Source organism: Oryzias latipes, chromosome 19, assembly GCF_002234675.1.
Source record: "Oryzias latipes chromosome 19, ASM223467v1".
Lineage (NCBI taxonomy): Eukaryota > Metazoa > Chordata > Actinopteri > Beloniformes > Adrianichthyidae > Oryzias > Oryzias latipes.
The window spans coordinates 21,969,327-21,995,065 of record NC_019877.2 but is presented as its reverse complement, the minus strand read 5'-3'; the positions used below and the strand labels follow the sequence as shown (position 1 = coordinate 21,995,065).

The following is a 25,739-nucleotide window of genomic DNA, read 5'->3' as shown; positions in this document are numbered from 1 at the left end:
CATCATCGCCCCGCCTCCTCCTGGAAACGCTGACTGGAATGGAATCATGCACTTTTCACACGGTATGCAATCCCCTCTTTGCATTTTCGCTTTAATGATGTCACAGAATGAGCAATGTGGAAGTAGAAAATGAAAAAGCATTTTGAAGTATTGAATTTTATTTTTGAGTCATTTGACGGAGTTCCATTGTGAAAATGAAAAAGAATTTCTGTTCATCCATTCTAATTAGAAATGAGATATTTCTAATTGAATTTTGAGAACTTTTTGAAAAAGAAATGTCAAATACAATTTTCTTTATCATTTTAATGAAGTAACAGAATGAGCTAGGCCTGCAAAATAAATCGCAAAGTTATTGCTATCGCAGTATCAAGCTGTGCAATACGCATATCACAAAAGAAGGTTAACTTAAATGTACTAAAACAATCTTATGGCCGCTTGAAGTATTTAACAAGTCAAATAAATCCATTTATGCATTTGTCCAATCAGAAGGATACCTTCACGTTGTTTACCAATCAGATGGAGCTCTTTCATGTTAGATGTTCACCTCTTATGTAGACAGAGGGTCATTTGGAGTGTTATTTAAACTTTTATTTAAACTGTTGCAGCGAACTGGAATTGATGTTTTATGGTTGTTTTCCTATTTGTTCATGTATCGCAAGTTATTTCGTCATCGCAATATTCATCAGTAATATCGCATATCACAAGTTTTCCTCGTATCATGCAGCCCTAGAATGAGCGGTGTTGAAGTAGAAAAAGAATAAGCCGCTTGGTGGATAGATGTTTGATTTTATTTTTGAGTCATTTTGAAAATGAAAAAGCATTTTTGGCATTGACTTTTATTTTGATTGATGCTACAGAAACGCTTCCATATGCAGAAACTATGTCCTTGACTTTGACAGGTTTTTGGATGTATGTAGGCTGAAAAACTCATCATTGTTAAACGAGCTCTGGGAACTCTCTAAAACAGATCAAATAAATCCTTTTTTAGAGAAGAAATGTCTCCAACAGCGTTCAGACTGTGAGTTGCTGTCATCACATGAGTTTTTCCTGCGTGTGTGTGGCGGCTCCTGAACCCCTCCCTCTCATGCTGTGCTCACAGGGTTGCAGGCAGGAAGAAGAAAGTCTTTAGCTCGCAGCGACGCGGCGGACCGACATGACCGAGGCGGACTTATACTTCCTGTACCGGGGGGTCTACGTACCGAAACTGATCCACACCGAGGCGAGCCTGGACTACTTCCAGAACTTTACCTTCCGCCCTCAGGATGTTCTGATTGTCACCTATCCGAAATCAGGTGAGCTGCCTGGGGTTGGATGGTCTGTCTGTCTGTGCAGTCTGGGTCCAGCTGCACAGCTCATGCAGACGGTTCGTGTTTGCGCTGATCTCCGTTCGGACAGCAGAGACTTTTGCCTGCAGCTGCAGGATCTAGGTCAAGTCCAGGCGGGGATGTTGCATCACTGCTTCTGGCCCATGAAGGTCCCTGTTAGAGACTGACCTCCTCCATGGCAGAAACAAAGTGAATCTGTTTCCATCATCTCCACTCTGGTGTTAGACAGACAGACAGAAAAGTCTATTCAAGGTTGTGGAAAATGGAGAAAAATCAAATAAAAACACCAGAGTCCAGTTTAGAAAGAAGAAAAACACTCCAAGGATGAAGGAATGCAGGCGGGGGCCGAAATGAAAATACAACCAAATTTACTGTTGGAGTCAAATGTGGGGCAACATTTAGTGAAGGTTTCACTTAATTAGACTAGTCTTTAGACCGCCAGGCTTGTATTCAGATCAAGAAAAAAAAAACAGAAAAATGTGGGAATTTTTACCAGAAGCAGCCTCCAGAGAGAAAACACAAACTGATGCGCGTTTAGTGTGAACTAACTACACACTATATCTTAATCATGAATTTAACACACAAGTAACACCCAGAACACCCAGAAAACCACAGTGACTGACTTTACTGTGAACTTAGAGTTAACTCTTTCAGAGTTGGCCAGTTCCTCACTGGTTATTAATGTATTCAACCACTAAGCTGTTATCAGCTGTTACCTTCTTCGTCCAGAAAACTGCCTCATCATCAACCAGCTGCATTTTGGAAAGACTAGAACTTTGGTGTAACCTGCTGACACAGAGCAGGCATGACTACACAGGAACAGCAATGCATCGTCATGCATAGATGCAAAACCTATGGTGCAACAAGCACTAACAAATGCAGACGTCAACTCCCACAATGCACTCTGCTGTTTCCAGGAAAAACCTAACAAAAACAGTTTTCAGCTGAAACACAAAGAAACATTCTGGAATATTCTTGAACACTTCATTTTAAAAGAAAATCTTACACTTCTATATTTTCCCACAATGCTTAGTTGTTTACGGTAAGTTCCTGAGACTCACATGATTTTGTGACATGATGTGACGAGAAAACTGCAGAATACTGTCAGATTTTCTCCCAGAATGCACTAGGGTCCACAGGATGGCACTTTCCAAAGGGAAACTGCAGAATCCTGGTCTTTTTGTTTTTATTGATGTTTCCCTGAAAATTTCCATGAAGGGTTTACTGCAGGAGCTATGTGGGGTTCAGTGTTTTGCCCAAGGACACTTGGACACGTTTGTGGCAAGGCAGGAAGTGAACCTGCAACTTTTACACACAATAGAAAAGTGTACTTTCCTTCTTTTATGTGAGTCCAAACTGTGGATGTCGTTGCTCGGGGATGTTCTGTGTATTATCTCTTTAACAGCAGCAGCTTGTCATGTTTTATGGAAGTAATGCTGCAGATACTGACAATCTTAACTCGCTGAGCGTCTGTTTATAATTCAACATCCAAACTAAAACAGAAAGACGGACAGAGGACATTTAATAGGACTTCCATAAGGATAGATTATGGTTTTAAGGAGCAATCAGTTAAGCTTTCCTGTCTTGTGGCCTGGGGGCCCGGATGCTGGGTTCGTCTATGCCTCTCGGCGCCAGGGGGGCCCCTGTAGGGGGGCTTTCTCTGCGCCTGGCTGGGTGGGTGGGCGTTCCCCTCCTCCCCCCCTCCCGGGCTGCGTGGATCCCGTCGCCGGGGGCGCTCCTGGCCTGGGGGTCTCTCCTCCCCTCTCCTGGTCTGGCTGGTCGGGCTGGGAAGGATCTGGTTGCCTTTATGAAGACGTGGTTCACTTCGGCAGTGTGCACGTATCTCCACCCCCATGTGCACGTGCACACTGCTCCCTGTCTGCTTTATCCCTCCTCCTTACCCACAGTGTATTGATGAACAGATATTTTCCGCTCATTTTCATGTCAGAATTTCACCTTTGGATGTAATATTTGTCTTTCCAGCAGATCTGGTATAATTGTTACATCTTAAAATAATAACTTATTCAAATCAGTATTTGTATCCCCCACTTTCTCACCTCTCTTCCTTTTACTCCCCCCCCCCACCTCTCACATTCTTCCCCTCTCCCTCCCCACAAATACTAAATGTAACAAAGAAATAAAAAAGGGGTTTATACAAATCTACACTCTGGTTTTCTAAAGTTTATAACTTCTTTTTGTGATAGTAAAACCTGTCCAACACAAAAGGCCTTCAGTTCTAATCTGTTTGCTCAGCTGTTGGACAGAACAAGTTTAGAAAAAAAGGAGCACTCAGTTCCTTTAGGGGCCAATGTGACTAAAACTAGAACTACTGACATTTTGTAGATGTGATCCTCTTTGAGGGGGGGTCCTTTGTGAATTTCTACCATTTGTGGGGGTAGGAACAGAGCTGTCTGAACTTATGAAGCGTCTTTTTTTAAACAGAACTAGGTGTTAGTAATTCTGAACTTTTACTTTGAACTTTTTAAAGAAAAATCAAGAATTTCGTAAATTCTGCTCATAAAACAGAGAATAACTGAACATTATGTAAGGGACAGTTTTGTTTTTTTGAAATAATGACGTTTTTGTTTTCGTAAAAGGATATGTTCCTTTTTCAGTAATATTATCCTCATCAAAGCTTTGGCAGTATTTCACAGTGACATCCTGCGTTGGGTTGTACATGACTGCATCGGTCAGTTCATTGTCACTGGGTGCAGGTACGACTTGGATGCAGGAGGTGGTCCCTCTGATCGTCAGTGGAGGGGACCCTGCCTCTGTGGAGACCATTCCCAACTGGGACCGGGTTCCATGGCTGGAGGAGGTCCGAGCTTCCATACTGAACCTGGAGGGGAGGCCGTCTCCACGCATGCTCACCACTCACTTCCACTACAGCATGATGCCCCCGTCCTTCTTCAAGGCTAAACCAAAGGTAAACGCCAAGACATTTCAGACATTCAGACAGTGGTGATGTCACTTCCTGCCCGCTGGAGCCTGTCACAGACTCAATCCCAGCTCTTACTGCAGGACTTCAGTCTGGCAATAGCTTGACAAGACCAGCTGCACTGAACGGACGTTTCTGAGTCAGCAGAGACGCTCGTGTTGTCTTTCTTTATTGCATTAACTGGATCACTGTTGTACAGCAGGAGTCAAGAACGTGTAGCAGAGACGACACACACAGGTCTATCTTGTCAGATAAAGCCCAGATCTGTGCTGCTTGGTGGTTTATGCGATGGTGACAGAAGAAAAAACGTCTTTTAAACTCTTAATGCAAACGGGAGGGAGTCTCTATGAGCCGCCTGTGGATTTGAACCCATAAGGTTCCAGTCTCAGGACAGACACTGCTCCACTTGACCACTGAACGCAGTTGTCGCCAATGTGGTGATAAAGTCGGTTCTCTTGCTGTCTGCATTTGAAAACAAGAGTTTGTGATTTCTAAACGATGATTGTTTTCATTTGTCTGGATCGTTGCGTAGCAACAGCAGTAACGCCTCTGCTCCCAATTCCCTCCCTAACCACGAAAAAAACGATGTAACCATAAAAAACGAGCGATTTGGACGCCACGCTCACAGCTTTTCTTTGAAAAGGTAAACATTACGTCACCAATGACACATAGTCAAAGTCTAATCAAAACGAGCGTTTTATGGCGACTATGGATCCGCTGTGATCTAATCATTTTAGAATTTTAGATCCGGACAGCACTAGAAAATGGCGAACGTGCTCTGGACACAGCCCAAGTCCTGCTCCTAAAGACGCGGTCCAATCAAACTCTTGGTTTTGGTGGTTTTTTTTAACACGTTTTGTGTTTGTTTTTCTGATGATGGAATTTGAGCTTAAAGTTGCTTTTCTGAGTTTTTCTTTATTCAAATCGCTGTAACTCGTTTGCAAAAGATTGTATCTGTGATGCAGAAAATGCGGTGGGCGGAGCCACGCAGTCCCTGCTCCATAAAAGGAAATGGGGGGGGGGGGGTGAATCTCTGATGAATGGCAGCCGCTCTGCAGAAACTATGTCCTAGAAAACCACACAGATTTGTGGCTAAAAACTGTGTCATCATCACTAAAAGAGCACTGGGAACTCTTTGAAACTAGATCAGTACATGATCGGAGTGGGACTTTAACCTTCAGTCAATCACTGTGGTGTAGTGGTTAGCACTGTCACCTCAGAGTGGGACGGCCCTGGTTCAAATCCCATCTGGGCCCCCTCTGCATGGAGTTTACATGTGGGTTTTCCTCCCTCAGCCCAAAGACCTGCCTCACAAATTTCTCTTCTGCAGGTGATCTACGTCATGAGAAACCCAAAAGACGTCTTTACATCCATCTTCCACTATTCCAAGATGGCCTCCTTCCTGGTGACTCCTGACTCTCAGTCAGAGTTCCTCCAAAAGTTCCTTGATGGAAAAGGTGGGCTCCTGTTTTATGTCCTTTTCTGAACGAGGAATTGGAATAAATGTTGACATTTCAAGGGAAGAAAGTGATGAATGACTCCGACTGTGTTCAGTTATCTTTGGATCCTGGTTCGATCACGTAAGCGGGTGGCTGAACGCTGATGACAAGGACAGGATCATGTACATCTCCTATGAGGAGATGATTATGGTGAGAAGAATCAGAAGTCGCTCAAGCCGACAGTAGAGCGTAACAAAGCTAAGGTGGGCGTGTCTCTGTGGCGCAGGACCTGAAAGACTCGGTGGCGAGAATCTCTCAGTTCCTGGAAAAGACTTTGGATGACGAGGTGATCAGCAAAATAGCAGACCGATCTCTGTTCAAGAACATGAAACAGAACAACATGTCCAACTATTCGGCGGTTCCTAAAGAGTTTATGGACCAGACCAAGTCTCAGTTCCTCAGGAAAGGTAAGTAGAGCGGTCTGCCAGGAGCAGGAAGACAGAAGCATGCAAACGTTCTGATAAAAACTGAAAACCTTTGATTGAGTTTAGCTGTGTCTAATATCCGCCTTCTATTGTGTGTTTGTTCAGGAATATCCGGAGACTGGAAAAACCAGCTGACAGCAGCAGAAGCTGATCACTTTGATGCCGTTTACAGGGACAAAATCAAAGATGTTCAACATAAATTTGTTTGGGATTAAAGCCGCTGCTCTTCCCCAATGCAGGAAAACATCCACCATAGACTCAAAGGGCTGACGTAATGTCCTTCTGGTTATTGTTTAATAGATGGGGTTACACCATGTGTGAAAAAGGGTTCCTCCTGCTGTGAAGACATTTTGACAGAAAAACAGCCACATCTCAGTGATCTGAAGAAAAAGGAAGCTTTTCTAAATATTTCTGCAGGGTTTGCTCTGATGTCAGGAAGCGTGCTCTTCATCTGCACATCTTTGCACATGTGTACGTTTGACACAACCGGAGGAAGTGAGGAGTTTGCGTGTTCTGAATGTGACCATAGTGGAAATGGAAGAGAAGTTCAAAGTGAGGCAACCGTCTTGAGTCATCCCCAGAGAGGTTTCTGTGTAGCAGACAAAAAAACGTCTCTTACCTCTTCAGAGCTGCGTCCTCAGACGTGGATGTGGTCGTTCTGCACACCAGCGCCGTTTGACTGTGAGATTAAAGACTTAGCTCCCACATTTCCCCAATTCTTTATGCAAATATTCTGCATTATTTCAATATTTTCCTTACAATCAGACAAAGGTTTTCAAGAAAGACTAATAAATGAGGACATGTCTCCACATCTTGTCCGACCCATTTTCTACAGATATTTTAGAGGTGTTGCTGCTGGTAAAGGACGGCTGTCAGTTCACATTCTTTAACCCGGTAGGGTCAGAAACACTTATCAAACCAAACTGCACACATGATTTTATGGAAAGGCTGTTGAATTCAAGCAGAAATATTTAATTTGAGCGAGCCCCCATATTTTAGAACAACGTTCTCCTGAGAGAAAATGGAGATTTTTAGCCAGAGAAAAACCCAACACCAACTGTTGAGCATGGAAGTGGTAAGATGATAATGTGGGATTCATCTGCAGCTGACATTCTGGTTCAGCCATGAATGGCTTTGATTGAACAACAGAAACTTTTGGTTTTCAAGAATTATAGAAAAAGGAAAGAAACAGAAAATAATCTAGAAAATTGAGAGTGAAGAGAAAATTCTGGGCTAAATGGATTCCTGCATGGCAGGACTTTAAAAAGAAAGGTGTTCATATAAAATATCTGTACTCCAGACAGACGATTCTGTGAACTTCAGTTTACTGCAGCTAGAGAAGACTTATCATTTTTGACATCAGCACATGCAGTTCCAGTTTCAGAATTTGACCTCTTATTTTGAAGGTCAAAGGAAATTTGTTGACTCAGCGCAAACTTCCTGTTTGTGCTTTCTTCCCGTAAAGGTGGGACCACACTGTTCACCTCTGCAGCCTCACAAATACCACAACTGATAAAAAGATGTTTCACAAGGCAAAATGTAGAACAGAACTTCATTGATCCCACAAAGGGAAAATGAGCATGAAAAACAGCAGATAGATATAAATAACACTAAGACAACAATAATTACTGTCTGTGCGGCGGGGTGGAGTCCTAACAGCTGACAGGAACATACATGTGTGAAAGTGCTTCTTCCTGCTGAGAGGTGTTAGTCCCTGACTGAAGGAGCTTAGTGCAGCCACAGGATCATGAAGAGGATGATAAGGACAAATGGTACGAATATGGTATATAAAAAGGAGCAATTCACTCATGTGTCAAAACTAAATTTCCTTCTCATTCAAACAGTCAGTGCCCTCAAAATACTTTGTCCCTTTGGCATTCTGTAAGCACTGCAAGTCAAAATGATTAGATGTTTTGTAACTATAGCAGAGGACCATTGAAATATCCCTCATGTCCACCTTTCAGTCTTAGCTCAGTCCTTTATTGACAATGGTCACTGTACTGTTTTTGTATAGCTAACAGAATACAATTTTGTATGAAACTGAGAAAAAGAAAAAGGATTTTAGGGTGAGAGTAGCCTCTTAGTTTTAACAGCACACATTGGACTCATTCTGCCAAGGAAATTCTAACCATTATCATTCACACTCATAAAGTAACTTTCATACATCAGAGTAAAAAGAAAATGTATACAGCATAATATACTTTATAAATTAAACACAAACAAAAAACAATGAAAATGATATGCAGCCTACAGTTCTGTAAATAATGCTTGAGTTACATAACTAACGGTTCTTCACTGGTCGCTGTCCTCACCCTCCCTCTCCTGTCTGTCCACAGATTCTCGTCCACATCAAAGCGTAGATTCTCCCTTGCGATGCAACGAGGGAAGAAACGGCGTGCATGTCTCAACCATCCCTACACTGACCTCCTGTAACATCCTCACACGCAGCATCCATCGCATTGAGCAGGGACTTCTGATCTTGAGCCCGATGCTCAAACACTCTCCACCTCCAAGCGGAGAAAAACTCCTCAATAGGATTGAGAAAAGGAGAGTAAGGTGGTAGGAACACTATGACCATCGTTGAATGATTAGTGAACCAGGCCCTGATGATGAGGCCACGGTGGAAATTCACATTGTTCCATACGATAACATATAGTGGTAGGTGAGGCCCTAAGAGACCTCTCTGTTTCAGGGATGAAATCAAAATAATAAATACCATTTATCATATGTTCCAAGGGATTCATATATCATATTCATGGTATTATGTTTACTAATTTGGACAATTGAACAGACTATTGTGCATGTGATGACTCACACAATGAAATGATGCTGACTCATTTTGGAGCGAACAACCATTAGACTGAGAATCAACAATCAGTTTAGATCAACACGATCTATTCACTTGGAAATTGTGCTAAATGTAGGCTACCTGTACTTACTCAATTGCAAAGATGTACTGAGACATTGACACATGTACTAAGACATTTGCAATTTGATGACATTAATGAGAAATTCAATTCTGTTGTGAACGATTGCCAAGTGGTTTGGAGGTTTGTCCATGTTGTTTTGAGAATGTAATTTCTGTTTCAAGAAATGAGCCAAACCAATGGAGAAAAACTGTAATATCCAAGAAAGGGAGAGAGGGCGGCCGTCAGTTTGCTTCCTCCTGAACAACATCGGCCAATGGGACATGACCCTTTTTGCTCCTTTCCACCCCAAGCAGAGCCACAGAGCTAAGAGCAGAGCTGAAGAAATGTTCAAAGCAGAAAACCTTTTAGCAAAAATTTGATCCAATGTGGAAACACTGAACACAATCCAAGGCCGGCAGGCTCCATCTGACCATTTCCATTGAATCTTTCTCTCCTCCAGTGGCAAACACCAACCCACCTGGGGCTAGCAGCAGGTTGGTTTGGCCATGTCCCTAAGTATGTGATGCATACAAAAACCGCAGCAGACGGGCCAGTGCAGCCGAAGACAGAAGAACTGAAGTTAGAGGGGGGAGTCCTGCTCCTTATTTCATCCTCTGCTGTGGTTTGATTCCAGAGGTCTACAGCTGGAACCCAGCATAAGTGTTGCACCAAGAAACAAACCAACAACATTCACAAAAGAAAGTTCAAGCTTCAAAAGGGAGTTTCAAAAGAACTGATCTCATAGAGCATATCACACACGTGTTTTGTTGTTGTGTAACCTTTTCTGACATAAAAGTATCTTGTTCTTTAAAAACATGCCTCATCTGAGCTAAGACGAAGCTCAAAATGCGTTTTCTGGTAAAGTTTTTTAATTACAAAAATGTCTCATGGTGGTGCTAAAGCCTGTCATTTCAAGGTTTTAATCTGTTTTTTATGACTAATGGGCACGCTTTTTAAGAACCTTTAATTTACCAACACAACTCCATTGTGTTGGTGATGAATGAATCAGACATCTTCACAGCTTCATCAGGGGTTCTAATAGATTTCTTTCAGATAGGGCAGTAGCGCCTCCTCCTGGATGGAAACCTAAATTACACTTTGAATGAATTTCTTTGAGGCTGCTCATGTGCCCCACAGTTTTTTAGTAGTAACAAGTTTATTTCAAATCAAATCAACATTTACCTGGAAAAAGAAAATAAAAGTCAATACATGACTTGGAAAATAAGATTTGAAAGGGGAATGGAAGAAGCGAAAGCTTATAAAAATCCAAACCCCCACTCAACAACAATCATAACAACAAAACAACAAAATTAAACATTTGACATAATAACGCTAACATACAAAAAACACCTGATGACGACAGACATACATGCCCAAAAACTCCGACCAAACACCAAACCCCCTATAAAGGAAACAATAACAGAATAAAACTAAATAAAACAAAACAACCACTTTGATAATGATCCTTCCAAAGTCCAAGACTACACATATTCATCATTGTTACATTGCATCCTGGTACACATTCATTATATATCTTTTAAACATAACTTTAAAATGAACAAGATTTTTACAAGTTTTCATGTTGTCCGATAAATTGTTCCAGAGTGAGACACCCTTTACTGAGATACACATCGATTTTAATGTTGTCCTTATTTTGGGTTGACAGAATTTTTTGATTCCTCTCAATTTATATTTATTAACAGCATCTCTGTTTTGAAATAAAGATTGAATGTTAGTCTGCAGAGAATTTATTGAAGCTTTATACATGATTTGGGCCGTTTTAAAATCTACCAAGTCCTGCAATTTTAAATTAAATGTATTAAGAAAAAGTGGATTGGTGTGCTCATTATATTTAACTTTGTGAACTAATCAGATGGCTCGCTTTTGGAGTATAACTAAAGGATGCAAATTATTTTTGTAGCAATTTCCCCACACTTCAATACAATAATTTAGATATGCCATAATAAAAGAATGATACAAAATAAATAAAGTGGATTGGTTAAGCATCGAGCTACACCTTTTCATCAAACCAACACATTTAGCCACTTTAGAACGTAAATGATGTGAGGTTTCCAACAAAGCTTGTCATCAATAATTACACCCAAAAACACATGTTTATGCACTCTCTCAATTGGTGTATCATTAATAATAATTTCCACTGGCATCTCCTTGCTTTTCCTGGCAAAGAGCATAAATTTAGTCTTTTTTAGATTCAAAGATAATTTTTTCTTACCAAACCAATGTATTAACTTGTAAAATTCCTGCGTTATGTCACTAAGAAGTTTCTCTAGATTCTGCCCTGAACATAAAATGCTGGTATCGTCTGCAAAAAGTATGAATTTCATAATGTTTGACAATTTGCATATACCGTTAATATAAAGTAAAAACAAAGTTGGTCCCAGAATTGAACCTTGAGGTACTCCACATATGATATTCCTATTTCTAGTTCAGAGCAGTTCCACAGAAACGTCTGGTCAAAAGGACTGCACTGCGGTAACCCTTGTGCTATCTGTTAGGAATAATTAAAAACAGAATAGTTAGAAACTCCCTTTTACATTTTATTACACTAACTTTTACTTTTTACTACATTAACGGTTTAAAATTGATTCACTATGTGTTATCATCTCAAAATTATATTACAAAGCACAACCAAGACTATTGTCTCGTAACATTCCTTCAGCATCCTCCTCTTCCATCTTTGTGTGTGCTGGTGTATGCGCTCTGGTAAATGTCTGTGATAACCTCAGAGAGATCTGGCACTTTAAGCTCTCTGACCTTTGAACATCTAGCCTGCAACAACCTGGGGGTGGATTTTTCACACCACCATCCATCGGATGATGTTCTGAATATGCAAATGCAGGGCTTATATACCAAGCCCATTTTCCTGTTTTCTTTGTTCAAACTTTGAGCTCCGTTGTTCGGACTTTGATGCAGCAACCCTGTTCATCTGTCTGTAACCCTTCATACAAATTTGCGCCTCTTGTGTGGAGTAAATCTTCACTGAAGCTAAGTTTTGTCTCTGAGTCATTATTCATTCATTTCTGTGTGCAGGAAACTGACGGGAACGAACCAACCTAATTTAATTATCTTACAGTCCTGTTTAGAATCTCCGGTTTCCTCACATTATTCTAGGCACTTTAACGTTGGGAGTTGGGTCATCTAGACCCACTAGACAGTGCTCTGAACCTTTTTTCTTCAATGATTTGTGATCTTCACTGGTGTCCATGGATTACATGAAATCTTTCCACCTTTATCCACCTTTGTCATGGTAGGGAGAACACGTCAATGTAAGGGTGGGGTCATCTAAGACAGCACAAGGGTTATTAAGAACAGAACACACATGGTTTTAGTTTGAAGCTAAGTCAAATGGTTCCAAAAGCTTCAGCTGTTACACAACAAAATATTAGAAAATCGTAAAAAAAAAAAAAAGTGTTTCCATGATTCCATCCAAATGATTTCAAGATTTTAAGGTTTGAGAATCTCCAAAAAGACTGGAATGAGGTGTAGGAACAGCCTCAAAACCACCACATTGTGACGCAGTTGAGAGGCGGGTTATAACTGTCGGGTTCCTCGGGTCAAGAAGAAGTCTGGACAAATGGAGGAAACGTCTCAACTGAGCCAAAAAGGACCGGACTGTTAAACAGTGGTCCAAAGACTTGGTTCTGATGAAAGGAAAGTGTGTCTTTCGTTTGGGAATCAGGGGTCTGGAGGAAGACTGCTGAGGAGCAAACCCCGAGCTGCTGAAGGTCCAGAGAGAAATCTCCACAGTCAGTCATGATCCGGGCTGCAATGTCCAGCGTTGGCGTTGGTAAACTCTGGTGTCTTCAGTCCAAACTCACTGCAACGGTCTAGAAGAATGTTCTAGAGGATTTCAGGTTTCAACGTCCAGCAGGACCTGGTCTCTGTCTGATGGTGGATAGATCCTTTTGAAAAGACTTAAACTGAGAAAACTGAGAAGTAAATGGTGATTTTTCCTGATGACCTTAAACCTATAAATACTCTTTAAAGTCACGGATGTCAGAGAACTTCTTACAGCTTTACCAGAACAAAACTGACGTTCTAATGATTGGTTCTGAAGACAAGAGAGAGATGATTCCTCTAATCCAGTGTTTTTCAACATTTTTTGAGCCACGGCACACTTTAACTTTGACAAAAATCCCGCGGCACACCAGCATCCGAAAATTAAATAAATAAAAGGAGAAACTCTATAGTCTGTATTGATCTACAGCCCCTCCGCAATCTCACATGCATTTTTGTGATAATTGTGGCAGAAAAAGCTGGAAGCTGCAGCTGTTTTTTCTAAAAGATGACATAAAAGTTAAGTTAGAAGATTTAAAAACTGTTTGATGTGTGTTTGTTGTTGTTTCAAGACGTTTAACACGAAGAATCATTGTGCACTGAGACGCTGTCACTTTAACCCAATGCATCATGGGAGATGTAGAGTGAAAACGGCCGGAGATCGTTTCTCTGAGCTTCATTGTTTTGTTCACTTGTTCCACGGTCTGACACCGGATTCTGTGGAAAGCTACACCGCTAAAGACGAGCTTTAGCTGGTATTTTTGTTGGAACTGAGAGACTTTATGAGCAGAATCAGAACAAGGAAGTGAAGACTTTAACCACTTCTGATTGGTCAGACTGATGACGTGTGATTAAACCTCCAAGAATGATTGGTGGAGACAGTTAAAGGGGCGGGACTTTTCAGAAAACAGCTGACTCTACGGCTAAATCGCGGTACCGTCATTCTTATCAAAATGTCTTTAATAGACTCAAATAAACACAAAGAAAAAAGTATATATTGATCTTTCATATTCCTAACTACTCAGTGTTTTATCAGGGCCTGTTTGGATGAACACAGAGCTGATATCATGGAGATGGGAAATGTTTTTAGATCAGTGAATGAGGGTAAAACGTCAGAGTTTTGAACCTTCTTGCTCTGTGAGAAATCTGGGCATACTTTTTTATTCTGATCTGAATTTTATCCCACATGTTTGTAAAGACAGGATTTTATCACCTTGAATACATTGCCAGATGTCTGTTCATCTCTCTTGTTCCTTCGGAGGTGCTGATGCTTTTATTTTCAGTAGGTTAGAGTATGGTAATGCCTTGCTCTCTGGTTTACCCAAAAAGTCTCTGTCAAACCAACAACTATTACAGAACTCTGCTGCACGAGTTCTAACGCGGACCAGGGTGTAACTCCCCTCTGGATACATCACAGACACAAGGCGTTCTGTGTTGACGGGCGTTTATTTGCACACAGGTGCCATCAAAACATCCCGTGAGAACTGTACAAACATATAAATAAATAGAAATGAAAACATTCTCACAGAGAACAGCTTATTTCAATATACATCACACACATGATATAAACTAATTTAAGACTTAGAGAAAAAGCTCAACAAAAACTAACTAAAATAAACTATCATACCTCGTTGGCCGCAATACAGTACCACAAAGGGGGTTAAAAGATCTTTCTGCAGCAACTCATGAAATGACACAAGTCTTGTTCCCTGTAAAGGGAATAACGTTAAACACTGACAATTTCTCCGTGGTCCATGTGCTTTGTCTGTAGCGTGTTACAACAATAACACTGGGGGCGGGAACACATTACACTGGTTTTAAAATCGCTGTGTGTCTCAGGATTGGTTTTAAGATTCTCTTAATGGTTTATAAATGTTTTAATGGTCTTGTGTTTTGTTATTGAAGTGATCTGATTTTTCCAGGGTGGACCCTGAGGTCGTCCGGTGACTTTTAGTTGTCCCTAAGGTGAGGACCAAAACATTTAGTGAGGCTTCGTTCCACTATCTCTGTGTCCTCGCCTGTGGAACGGCCTGCTGGAGAACCTCAGAGACTGAAGAAGTTTTTAAGAAGCTCTAGATCCACACTTTTAATCTGGCTTTTATTGATCTTATCTGCTTGTTTTATTCTATTAGTTTTAATATATATTATTTTATGCATTTAATGTTATTTTCCATTCTATGTTTTTACATACATATTATGCATTTACATGTGAACCTCTTTCTTTTTATCATTTTAGCCCCCATGTTTCCCTGTCTGGATCCTTTGTGCCAGTGGTTGCTGGATCAGTTTGAGGTTGTTGCCCTTGCTGGGGCGGCTGGGGTCAAACATTGCAGCCTCACAGATGTGGAGTGGACCCCGTTGCTGTCTGGGTCTGGGGACATTGTGGTGATGGTCCTGTGGCTGAGCTGGCTCCTGGTATGAATGGATTCCCAAAAACCTGTTTCCTCCCAGCGGAGCCTGAAGCGGATTTTAGAAGTGAAGCTGTAACTTGTGTGTGTGTGTGTGTGTGTGTGGGGGTGTGTGTGGGTGTGTGTGTGGGTGTGTGTGGGTGTGTGTGTGTGTGTGTGTGTGTGTGTGTGTGTGTGGCGGCGTCATGGGATGTATCTGGCGTGGCGTGGGGTGGGGGGTGTAGAGGGTGGGCTGGGTTTTTATTTGAAATTCGGTGTCTGTTTTTGTTTTTAATTGTGAAGTGTTTTCAAGCTGCACAAAGTATGTGAGGTGCTTTTATAGATAAAGTTTGATTTGATTGAAAAACATAAGTATCTGTTTTTTTAATCAATTACTTTATTACGGGTTCACGGGCCTAAATAAGACTATATAAACAAATTGACAGCAAATGCAGAAAATTACATTAACGGTTGTCCCCAGAATGAAGCTGGTATTTCCTACTTTCTTTGAGTAACCTGAATGCAGCACAACGCTGGTTCCGGCAGGAGCAGGCGCGCGCGTTAGTTTCGTTTAGTTTCTAATCTAACCCAAGTTTCGTTTCTTTTGGTGGCGTATGTTTCCTGGAAGGTGAGTCAAGCCTCCGGTGAGACCGTGACCGTGTACCGGTGTTTCCGGTCTGCTGGAACGTGTGTAGTGTAGTAGACCGTGATGCAACGGTTACCGGTTAGCCGTGATGTGTTGCCATGGTGACGCGCGCTCCTTGAGCTCGGAAAGAGGAACGGAATGAGGCGGGTCAGGGTCTGACACAGACCAGAACGGACACAGAGAGGGTTCCGTTATCCGTTAGAGGAGTCCGGTGTGAGGATGAACATGAAGTGAGTTTGGATCTGTTAGCTAAATGCTAATGCTAGCAGGCTCTCTGTTTCTGAGGTTTAAAGAGAAATTCAGAAAATCGGATGAAGTCCTTCAGTTTTGAAAGAAAACGTTTCTCTGCTGAACGAAATGAAACGCTGAAATAAATATGAACCCGGCAACGTCTGTGTAACAACAGTTAAGACCGCAGGAATAGGTGTTAGCAGCCACATTCTCTGGTATTTCCCGGGTTTAGGAGATGAATAAATGAATTTGCTCTGGCTGGGGCGTTTCTATGGTTACAACACTGAAGCCTTTCTTCTGTTTTTTTTCTTCTTCTTATGGGTCAAATAGGAAAAACGATGATCGGTCCTTCATCTACTGACAAACTCCTGTCAGATTTTTTAGTTAAAGTTAAGCTAGTACTAGTTAAACTATTACAAACTGAACCTAAAGGTTTTTAAGCAACTTATTGCAACTTAGGTATTGTTTCCTTCACAAACAGTATAACTGGGGGGGTTTGAATGTTCTGACCCGGTCCAATGTCCGTCTATCCATCCGCTTTCCATCTTCTGTCAGTCCACTGGCCGTCCACTGTAGCACAGCAGCATCCAGTGCTCTTCTCAGGCTCGGGGACCCGGGCCTCCATCACAGAGCCTCCCTGACTGATGACAGCTATGCAGGCTCATGACCCGCCCAGGAACAGGGTTTGATTCCTGCTGGCTGATGTCACACAGCAGCTGATTGGAGGCAGGAATGTGCACCTTGCTCTTCTTCCTCCTTTGTGTGTTTCGTCTTCCCCTGAATCTCCAAGGCCGACTCTCTGAGCGTACTGCAGCTCACGGATTCTGGATTCTTCTTCGGGGGATGAGCCCTTTCCGTGGAAACGAGACTGAAGCAGGACTGGGTGGTTCTGACTTTCAGTTTCATTTCTTCTGTTTGATGACAGAGAACCAGCAGGAGGGTGAGGGCAAAGGGAGGGGAGGAGGTATAAAGGCAGAAGAGGACGCTTTCAGCTCCAGTGGGTTTTTGCAGGAGTGGATCACCACTGGCTGTGGACCAGTCCTTCAGTCACTTTTGGAGTTTGGGTCATTGTTGGAGTAGAGACGACATCAGCTGTGAAGGTGACGCCGTAAATAAACATGCTGGTCGGGTGGTGGCGGGACCTGTTTGCTGGTAAAGGGCCAGATTGATCAATGCACTTCTGCAATATCATATTACACATGACTATTCATGTGTAATATGACTATTCCTTACGACATAAAGCTGCTGGTTGCTTCCTTCTTGTTGATTTTTATTGTTTGTATTCGCGTAGAATTCTTCTGGGAATTGAAGTGAATAATTGGATGCTAGCAAAGATGCTGTGTGTATTTTCACACATTCCTCCTTATCGTGTGCCATGGTTGTCTTTATGAGAGAACGTCTACGTTTGATCAAATGTGTTGAACAGAACTGGAACGTGTTGGAAGTCCTCCGTTTCTTTGGTTTCATGTTTATGCTTCACGTTAAAGTTATTTTATTTGAGGATGTAAAAACGTTGTAAACATTTATTACCCAGTTATCTGATTTTACTTCAGCTTCCAGCTGTTTGATTAGTCGGTTTGAAGCTGACAATGTGGGTTTTTTTTCCCCTGAACTCTGTGATCCGGATCCTTAAATGTTCCTTGTACTCAGGAACATAAAGGAACAGAACCAGTGACAATTTGCTCAGACAATTGAATATTGCTAAGACAGGATCGGATTTTGGAAAAAAACACAAAAGTTTCTGGATTTTCATATATTTACTGCATTCCCTCTATTCTAGCCCCACCCACTTTGACCCCCAGTACCCCCGCCTCTGAGAACCCTGTGATAAACATTTTGTCCCCTCCCCCTTGACCACATGATCTTTGGCACATTAAAAACAGGAGGTAGTGTCAGATGACTGGGTTCATCTTATTGTTGTTAAAAATGAATTTACTATGAAAACAGGTTTTCTCTTTTCTTCCTGATAGTCATTTAGATGACGGACGAGACAAAACGTGGCAGCCTCGGTGGAGAAGCACCCACCTGGAAAACGTCTGAACCACCTCAGTCATTTCTGCTCTGAAGCTTCCTCTGGCATGAACCTTCAGAGGAACTGGGAAACGTAGTGTTTCAGAAGAACTAGGATCTCCAAAGTCTGGGTTCCTGCATTTGGAAAGGAAATGGAAGGCAGCAGGAAAAGATCCAATGTTTTGACAAAGGTCAGTGCTTTGATGACTGAGCATCCAGAGGGGGTTCCTCTGAAGACTGTAACCATAAAGTACAGCCAGAAATACCATCAGAACTTGAGGCTATCTGATCTGGGTTTCAAAACTATTTCTTGCCTCGTAAAATTCCTGGAAGATGATCTGGTGATTTGTGAGGACAGAGTTTTCCATAAGATGCACTTTCCTCAGAAGGATCTTCATGAAGGGCCGCTAACAAACACTCAGGAGGGCCACGGACCTGCTGGCTTGAAGATACCACAGTCTGCTGGCTCTGATAATCGTCAAGGCGTTCCCCCAAGTGCATTAGGCTCCTCCTCCACGTGTTCTCCTGGAACAGAGCCCCTTACCAGATCCAGACCAGAGGAACAAGCGACCCTAAAGCCGACCACACCAGAGGTTAGTCCAGTCAGCTGTGCCCCTGCAAAACAAACCAGATGTGAAGAAACCAAAGTGCATGAGATATGTACTGTAGAGCCGGTACTTTTTCACCACAGGCCTCACGTCAAAGAGCAGAGAAACTGCCAGCAAACACAATCTGTGGCTGTTAATCAAATCATTCAAACACATTTTTGGTATTCAACATGCATCACGGGTGGAAAACATAGAAGACTTCTTTCTAGACGTTCATGTTTACCTGAAGACCAGGTCGCTGTTTCAAGGTCACATGAATATTTTTGTCTCAAATGTCAACTCCCCACAGAGTTTCTTCAGTATTCATGTGACATTTAGTCAAATCTTTGGTTAAGCTCTGCACAGAAACATGTTAAATATTCAGTTCTACTATAAATGTAAAAAATCCCAGCAGTTTCTCCACACTAGCCTCTAACGGACTGCAGGACCTCCACCTTGACCCTCACCGGTGTCTTCATCAGCTCTTTTGACCAGTCTGAACAAAGTTAAAGTATCAGTGATTAAAGGTCATCACATTGTTTTTCCAAAGATAACCAGAACTGTCTTCCAGCGGAAAAAGAAGAAGAAGAAGAACCAGCGGACCGTTCCGTCATCGGAGCCGGTCCGTACCGACAACTTTCAGCAGTTTGGTGAAGAGTTTCCTCTGCTGCAGAACACGCCTGTTCACGACTCACCGGACCCGAAGGAGGCGTCTGCTCGGCCTGAGGCAGCAGCCAAGGACACGCCTCTGAGGACAACCTCAGGTATCCACACACACGCAGAAAGAGAAACAATAGTTCATGTCCTAAAATGTGGGTCCTCGTCCTCACTGCAACAGAGCAAGAGGCCGCGGCCGCTACAAACCCCAGCACAGAGGAAAGAAGCCGGGCTAAAGGAGGCCACAGCTCAGAGGCATATTATGCCCAGCTGAGAGAAGTGCACGGCTGTAACATGCGGGCCTTGGAGGCCATAGAAGCGTTTCCATGGAGAAGGACCAACAGAGCTGCCGACCCCGACACCATCAACAGTCTGGCCGAGAGCGTGATGCGAGACATCGCTGCCGACGGAGACCTGGTCACCAAACAAAGGGTGAGGGAAGGCCGCTCCGCTTCAGGACAGAGCAGAGGGGGGGTCAGCAGCCTTTATGACATGAAGGACCAACTCCAGATGTTCTCCTAACAACTGGGACATCACCGACTAGAACACAAAGAAATACAGAAACGTTTCCAATAGATCTGAGAGTTGTTTCCTTCAAAAAGCTTTAAGAAACAGATTTTAGCATGAACTCAGAAAAGGGCTTTCTGAACAATATTGGACACGGAAAATAGGTCAAAGTTGAAATAATATTGCACCTATGAAACCAAAGGCAGTGCATTTATGGTTTGTCAGACCATAAATGCAACAAAAGGATACGTCAAAACAAAATACCATCAATATTTCAAAGAACTTCACATCCATGAAAATAATGTAATAATAATTGATTTATTCATCTTTTGTTCGATCGTGAAACTGACCCCTGAGGAACTTAAAGTAAGCTCATTCTGTCATGATGCGTTTATTGTATGTAAAATTCAAAGTTTTTCCTTTTTTGTTGGTTTGCTAATTCTAGTCATATCCATTTTCCACAACTGAACAGCCTCATTACCCCCAGTAAATGGAGTAGTGATCAGCTGTAGCATTTATTTTGAAATGTGTTCACATTTCATGTTAACATTTGGTAAAACAGAAAGAAAGTTTAATCTGACCTGGATTGGTTTATATCCACCAAACTGAACTTATTGCTTCATAAATTTAAAAAACGCAAAAAAACACGACCAAAAACCAGAAACGTCTGCAGCTCGTGGACCTGCTTCACGCAATTCCACTCACGGACGTGGCGCGCTCACCTTCCATCCTCTCGCTCACCTTCCATCCTCTCTCTCACCTTCCATCCTCTCTCTCACCTTCAATCCTCTCTCTCACCTTCATCCTCTCTCTCACCTTCCATCCTCTCTCTCACCTTCATCTTCTTGCTCACCTTCCATCTTTTCTCTCACCTTCCATCCTCTCTCTCACTTTCCATCCTCTCGTTCACATGGCTCCGCCTGTCATCTCACTGGGAGGTTTTTCCAAACACAGCATCATTATGACATTGTTTTTGTTCTTGAAGGCTGACGTGGGAAGTGTCAGTATCTATAGAGGGGGGTTGGGTCATTCCTAAACCATCTATAAACATGGACCTGAATTCAGTCCAGCCGGATTCTAGTACAGTTCATTTGGTCAGATTCGCAATTTTAAATCCGTTTTCTTTGCTTAGGAAAACGTCAAACGGGTCTGAACTAATATAAAGAAAACACATTTTTAGAAAATAAGGGTGTTGAAATGATGACATGTTCCTGTACGTACGGTAACTTTACATTTGTAAAAAAAACATATTCCTCCACTATTGATGAGAACAGATCACTCAGACTCAGCATTAATAAATAGATGCTTTCAGGGATCATTTTGCCAAAGGTCAAAGTAAACTTGAACCCTTTTTTCCTGTAACTGTCCCAAAGGCAGACTGACTGCAATGACAACAAAGCTTAAATAAAGGTGTCCATATGAAGTCAGCAGAAGAACACATGTTCTTCTGCTCACAGATGTAATCAAGTACAGACAGCAACGTCTCCAAGTTACTGCAGGTTTGGTTTGGAGTAGCAGATGAGAGGCATGTTTTGGAGTGAAGTATGTTTGCTGAACTATTTGATTCCAGTTTAAAGATGAACCTTTCATTGCAGTTCAGCTGTGCCATTAGGAACACAATGTTCTCCTCAGTGTACCAGAACGTCCAGCATGTAACGTCTCCTCTTGTTCTGTAGGTCGTATTCAAGATGCTGACAGTAATTCCATCTTTAGACCCCAATCAGCTGACGCCAAGGGTCCTTCCAGCCCTGAACTCCCTGCAGTACCTCACAAAGGAGATCAACTTGTTCATAGAGGTGAGGGGGGGTCTCTGTGAGCGACTTCATCTCAGTGACCACCGCCCCACGCCGCTGATGCTTCCTCTGCGTTTCAGGCCACCGAGGCAGTGTCATGCATCTGCACCCTGTACGAGCTGGGCCAGGCTCTCGCTGCCCTGAAAAACAAGAAGCATTACGAGGAGCTGAACCTGGGACCTCTGTGCAAACTCCCCGTAATCTACCGCATGTTCAAGATGGACAGTAACACCAAAGACGACGACATCCCCAAGATCCGGACCGTCGACATTTTAAAGGTAACACAGCTCAGAGACAGACAACCTGAGAAGCAGACACACACGTCCACTGAGGACGATTCCCATGAAGGCAGCTGTTTCAGGAGACGTGATGTGAAGAGCCCCCTCAAGCCAAGACCCCGTCCTCACGTGGGTTTGTTTTCAAAGAGGAAAAATCTATCAATGCGGTCAATGTGGTGTTTTTATGACACGTCAAAGTGCTTTCAGTAGGACACAATAATGGTATGAAATAAAATCAAAATTGGTCTGAATTGTTGATATTCACGTCTCGGCGTGTCCCTTCAGGGGCGCCACAGCCAATCAGCTTTCACTGATTCACATCGGACGTTTGTCGGAATGAAAATGTATCTGACTCTTTCCTACAGAAAAAGCTCATATCCTACTTGGACTTGACTGAATAGCATGTTTTCTGTTTTCCCAGCAACTCTACTATTTCAGAAAAAGCCAGAAACAACCAAAGTTAGATTTGGCCGAGTTTATGAAGCATTTGGCCGATCACTATGACTGTGAACTTCCTTACAAGCTGGGAATCCGGATCAGCAGCTTTGGTCTGCCCATAGCAGTAAGTCCTCCACAGCACGCTCACGGTTCACATTCAGTCAGGCTACAGTAAACACCGTCTACTGTTTCTACTTTTGATGAGGTCAGACGCAGAAGTGTTCTCTGTTGAGGTTTTTACAAAACTATTTTTTAATCAAAGACACATGACACATCAGGTGTTTGGGTGATATAAATATAGCATGTTTATGTAGTAACAGCAGAACTCCCTGTTCTACATCTGTCTCTTTAATAAGTGAGTCAGTTCTTGGAAGTTAAAACACTTCAGCTCAATAAAACCCGCTTGACACTCAGAGAGAGCTGTCAGTCATCCATAAACAACCGAGCAAAGCAAACGCCTGCTTTCCTCTGGTCAAAGCACAGATTATTTCAGTCCCAGATTACTAGAAAAAACGTTTTGTTGTGTCTTAGTTCAACATTTCTGAGAGATATTTTAAGAAGTATCAGAGATCCTCTTTAGTAAAATATCTATATTGATGCCATGTCTAGTTAAAGAGGCTTGTTTTGCCTTAAAAGATTTTAAGTTTATGATTGGATTCATTTAGATTCTGATCTGGTTCAGAATCGGTTCATTGTGTTAAAGCAGTGGTCCCCATCCACCGGGCCGCGGACCGGTACCGGGCGGGAAATTTTGGCACCGGGACGCACAGAAAGAAAAAATAATTTCCATTTTATTGCTTTTTTCGAAAAAAACGTTTTATTTTGAATCATCATCATCATCAATATTTTGAAACATCACGTGACACACACCTTGCGTTGCACCTCAACCCCCCCCCCAACCGGTCCGCGGTAATCGTGCCTTGCGTTGTACCGGTCCGCGATGACAAAAAGGTTGGGGGACCACTGTGTTAAAGGGTCTAAATCATGCTTTCCTTTAGCCTTTCAGAGTCAAATATTTCCATGTAAATATTTCCATATAATCTTTGGCACACGAAACAACCTTTTTTTTTATTCATTTAAGCTCATTTTTCGACCAGGAAGTCAGATGCTTGGATCTCTAAAGCTCCGCCTTTGTCTCCTTGTGGGTGCCGCCCATTTCATGACATCATCCTAGAGCCGGCCTCAGCAGCGTGTTCCAAAAACAAACAACATCCAAACTTTTTTCTTCCTGGAAGGGACGGGTCCTCACTTTGTGACGTCACAATGTGAAGACCCGCCCGTTTTCGTGGATTGGGAGGGGCTGGTGTTTTTTTTTTTTTTTTATACACTGTATTTTATCCCACGCAGGGAAATTATTTCTCCGCATTTGACCCATCCCCTTGGGGAGCGGTGAGCTGCAGCCGAAACCGCGCTCGGGAGGCGGTAGCGTTAAGGGTCTTGCCTAAGGACCCTCACTGGGTGATGTTAACTGCTCGCCATTGATATGGTAATTGCCCCCAGTACCATTGCTCATTCCCCTCCGGGAATCGAACCCTGTTCAGAGAGCAGGAATTTATAGGACCACTCATAAACGTGTAAATGGACTAAATTATAAATTGGGGTTTGTTTTTAGAGAGGAATGAACATTTTAAAACACTTAAAGGCTCTAAAAAGGTTGATTTTTCATGATATAGACCCTTTAAATTTCTCTTTCAACATTCAGTTTTGAACATACATGTTTTACACTCAAGTATCATTTCAACTGAAATGTGGAGCAAAATGAAAACTGTTAGGACTGACTTTAGAAATAAAAACAAAGACGTGTTGAAGCTTCTGTTTTTATCGTTTTAGGTCACAGCATAATGTTATGAAACTATTTTCCCATTAGCCATGAAACCGAAGCCGTTCATACAGCCTCTCCTTTTGCCTTGTCTCCTCTGCCCACTGAAGACTGTTTCCAGAGTGGCTCGCAATGAACGCACCATGCTGGAGCAGTGCCGAGAGGTCATCCAGAAGGAGCTGGAGCAGGAGGCGCTGGAACGTCTGAGGAAGATCAAGGACAGCGTCTTTAAGCCCCTGCATAGCCCTGGCTCCTTCTCCACCATAAACATGGATGTCAGAAAGAAGTATACCTCCATGACGGCGGCTGAAGTGGTGCTGGCGGTCCTCTCTAACGCCAGCACAGTGTTCAGCCCCAAGATGGCTAAGGTAAACTCCCTCCTGGAGCCGATTCTCTTCCTTTGCGCTGACGTTTGTCTTTGATCAAAAACAGACGTGAATAAAACCTGTCATAGGTTGACTGATAGAAACCAGTGAAATCTGGGGAGTTAAACGTCCATAAACAGCAGAAACATCACTTGGAATTTTGTCATCTCAGCTCCCTTCAATCTAAGATTTTGGGTAATCGCAGATCTCCAGTTGGCCTGGACCTGTTCAAAGTTCTGTAAAACTTTAAAATGCAGGAAACTGCCAAAAGCAAAGTTTTTTTCTGTGGGATTGGCTTCACCACAACATTTGTAGTCTGCATTCAGCAATCATTTAAGAAGAAAAAGTGCTGACTCAGGCTTTCCTTGAATTATTTTCCAGCACCTTGAAAGCTTCCTGATAAAGGTGTCAGATGATCGCCTGGCAAAAGCTCTGTTTCAGCTGGCCATCTGCGGCGGCTCCCTGGCTGCCCCCCAGGACCTGGTGCCCAAGGAGAAAACCCCCAAAAAGACAGAAAGAAGCCAGGATGCGGACAGAGATGTCCCGGACCTCCCCAGTGAAGGTTGGTGCTCTGAAAGCACCGCCGTCTCTTCGACTTCTTCTGTAAACAATGACTCTTGTGCTGTGTGTCTCTCAGCCAAGGTGAAGGAGTTTGTCAGAGAAAACCTGAGGAGTCAGAACTCAGCCGTCACTCTGGCCCACATCGCTGCCCTGGAGAGGAAGCTGACCAAACACTTCCAGATCCCACATTTCCTCTCTTTAGAGCGAGGAACCTTCCTGGAGTTCCTGGTGAAAAACATTCAGGTGCAGCTTCCTGAGATATGGAATAAGTGTCTGAGTAGACCCCGTCTGTCCTAGACAGACATCCTGATTTTGCCCTGACTAACCCCCAGCCCCGTTTTTATCCCTCTGACTGTGCAGCTGCTGCAGGAATCTCTGGGATCGCTTCTGTTCCTGGAAAACAACAAGAATCTGGCTGGATGTGGCTTCAGACCCAGCAAACAAGACGTATTTGAGTTCATCCAGCAGTGTGGCAGCATGACCCCCTCTGACCCTGATGAAGTAGGCCGTCTTCTGACTGAAACACACACTGAAGCCTAAGCTGAGCTTTAACCTTCGCCTGACTG

The 25,739-nt window shown here is 42.8% G+C and overlaps 2 protein-coding genes across 9 annotated transcripts in view; both read left to right on the top strand.

Annotated features, from left to right (window-relative positions):
* The first annotated feature begins 833 nt into the window (after positions 1-833).
* On the top strand, positions 834-6,996 carry LOC105358383 (sulfotransferase family cytosolic 2B member 1-like). The gene is made up of 7 exons (XM_023949373.1): positions 834-1,018; positions 1,100-1,292; positions 4,040-4,251; positions 5,594-5,720; positions 5,818-5,912; positions 5,989-6,169; positions 6,293-6,996. The coding sequence occupies exons 2-7, from the start codon at positions 1,154-1,156 to the stop codon at positions 6,400-6,402; spliced, it is 864 nt and encodes a 287-aa protein (XP_023805141.1). The 5' UTR covers positions 834-1,018; positions 1,100-1,153; the 3' UTR covers positions 6,403-6,996.
* An 8,796-nt stretch (positions 6,997-15,792) lies between these two features.
* The window catches only part of LOC101162250, a 34,187-nt gene continuing 24,240 nt past the window's right edge, over positions 15,793-25,739 (top strand). Inside the window, exons 1-12 of one of the 8 annotated variants that reach the window (XM_011488504.3) lie at positions 17,140-17,310; positions 18,129-18,359; positions 18,558-18,761; positions 19,306-19,519; positions 19,594-19,844; positions 21,596-21,715; positions 21,793-21,990; positions 22,412-22,552; positions 24,358-24,615; positions 24,994-25,174; positions 25,250-25,416; positions 25,534-25,674. In XM_011488504.3, coding sequence (XP_011486806.1) covers positions 18,321-18,359; positions 18,558-18,761; positions 19,306-19,519; positions 19,594-19,844; positions 21,596-21,715; positions 21,793-21,990; positions 22,412-22,552; positions 24,358-24,615; positions 24,994-25,174; positions 25,250-25,416; positions 25,534-25,674 — 1,914 coding nt within the window. In that variant the 5' untranslated portion in view covers positions 17,140-17,310; positions 18,129-18,320. Of the gene's footprint in view, positions 15,910-17,134; positions 17,311-18,128; positions 18,762-19,305; positions 19,520-19,593; positions 19,845-21,595; positions 21,716-21,792; positions 21,991-22,411; positions 22,553-24,357; positions 24,616-24,993; positions 25,175-25,249; positions 25,417-25,533; positions 25,675-25,739 lie in introns of those variants that run through there. The other 7 variants (XM_011488503.3, XM_011488505.3, XM_011488501.3 and 4 more) reach the window with 7 other exon arrangements.

Bases quoted from the DNA above. Each gene is read 5' to 3' on its own strand.
- LOC105358383 (XM_023949373.1), top strand. From the start codon at position 1,154: ATGACCGAGGCGGACTTATACTTCCTGTACCGGGGGGTCTACGTACCG. The intron at 4,252-5,593 runs GTAAACGCCAAG...TCTCTTCTGCAG, and splicing joins TCTTCAAGGCTAAACCAAAG to GTGATCTACGTCATGAGAAA. The intron at 6,170-6,292 runs GTAAGTAGAGCG...GTGTTTGTTCAG, and splicing joins GTCTCAGTTCCTCAGGAAAG to GAATATCCGGAGACTGGAAA.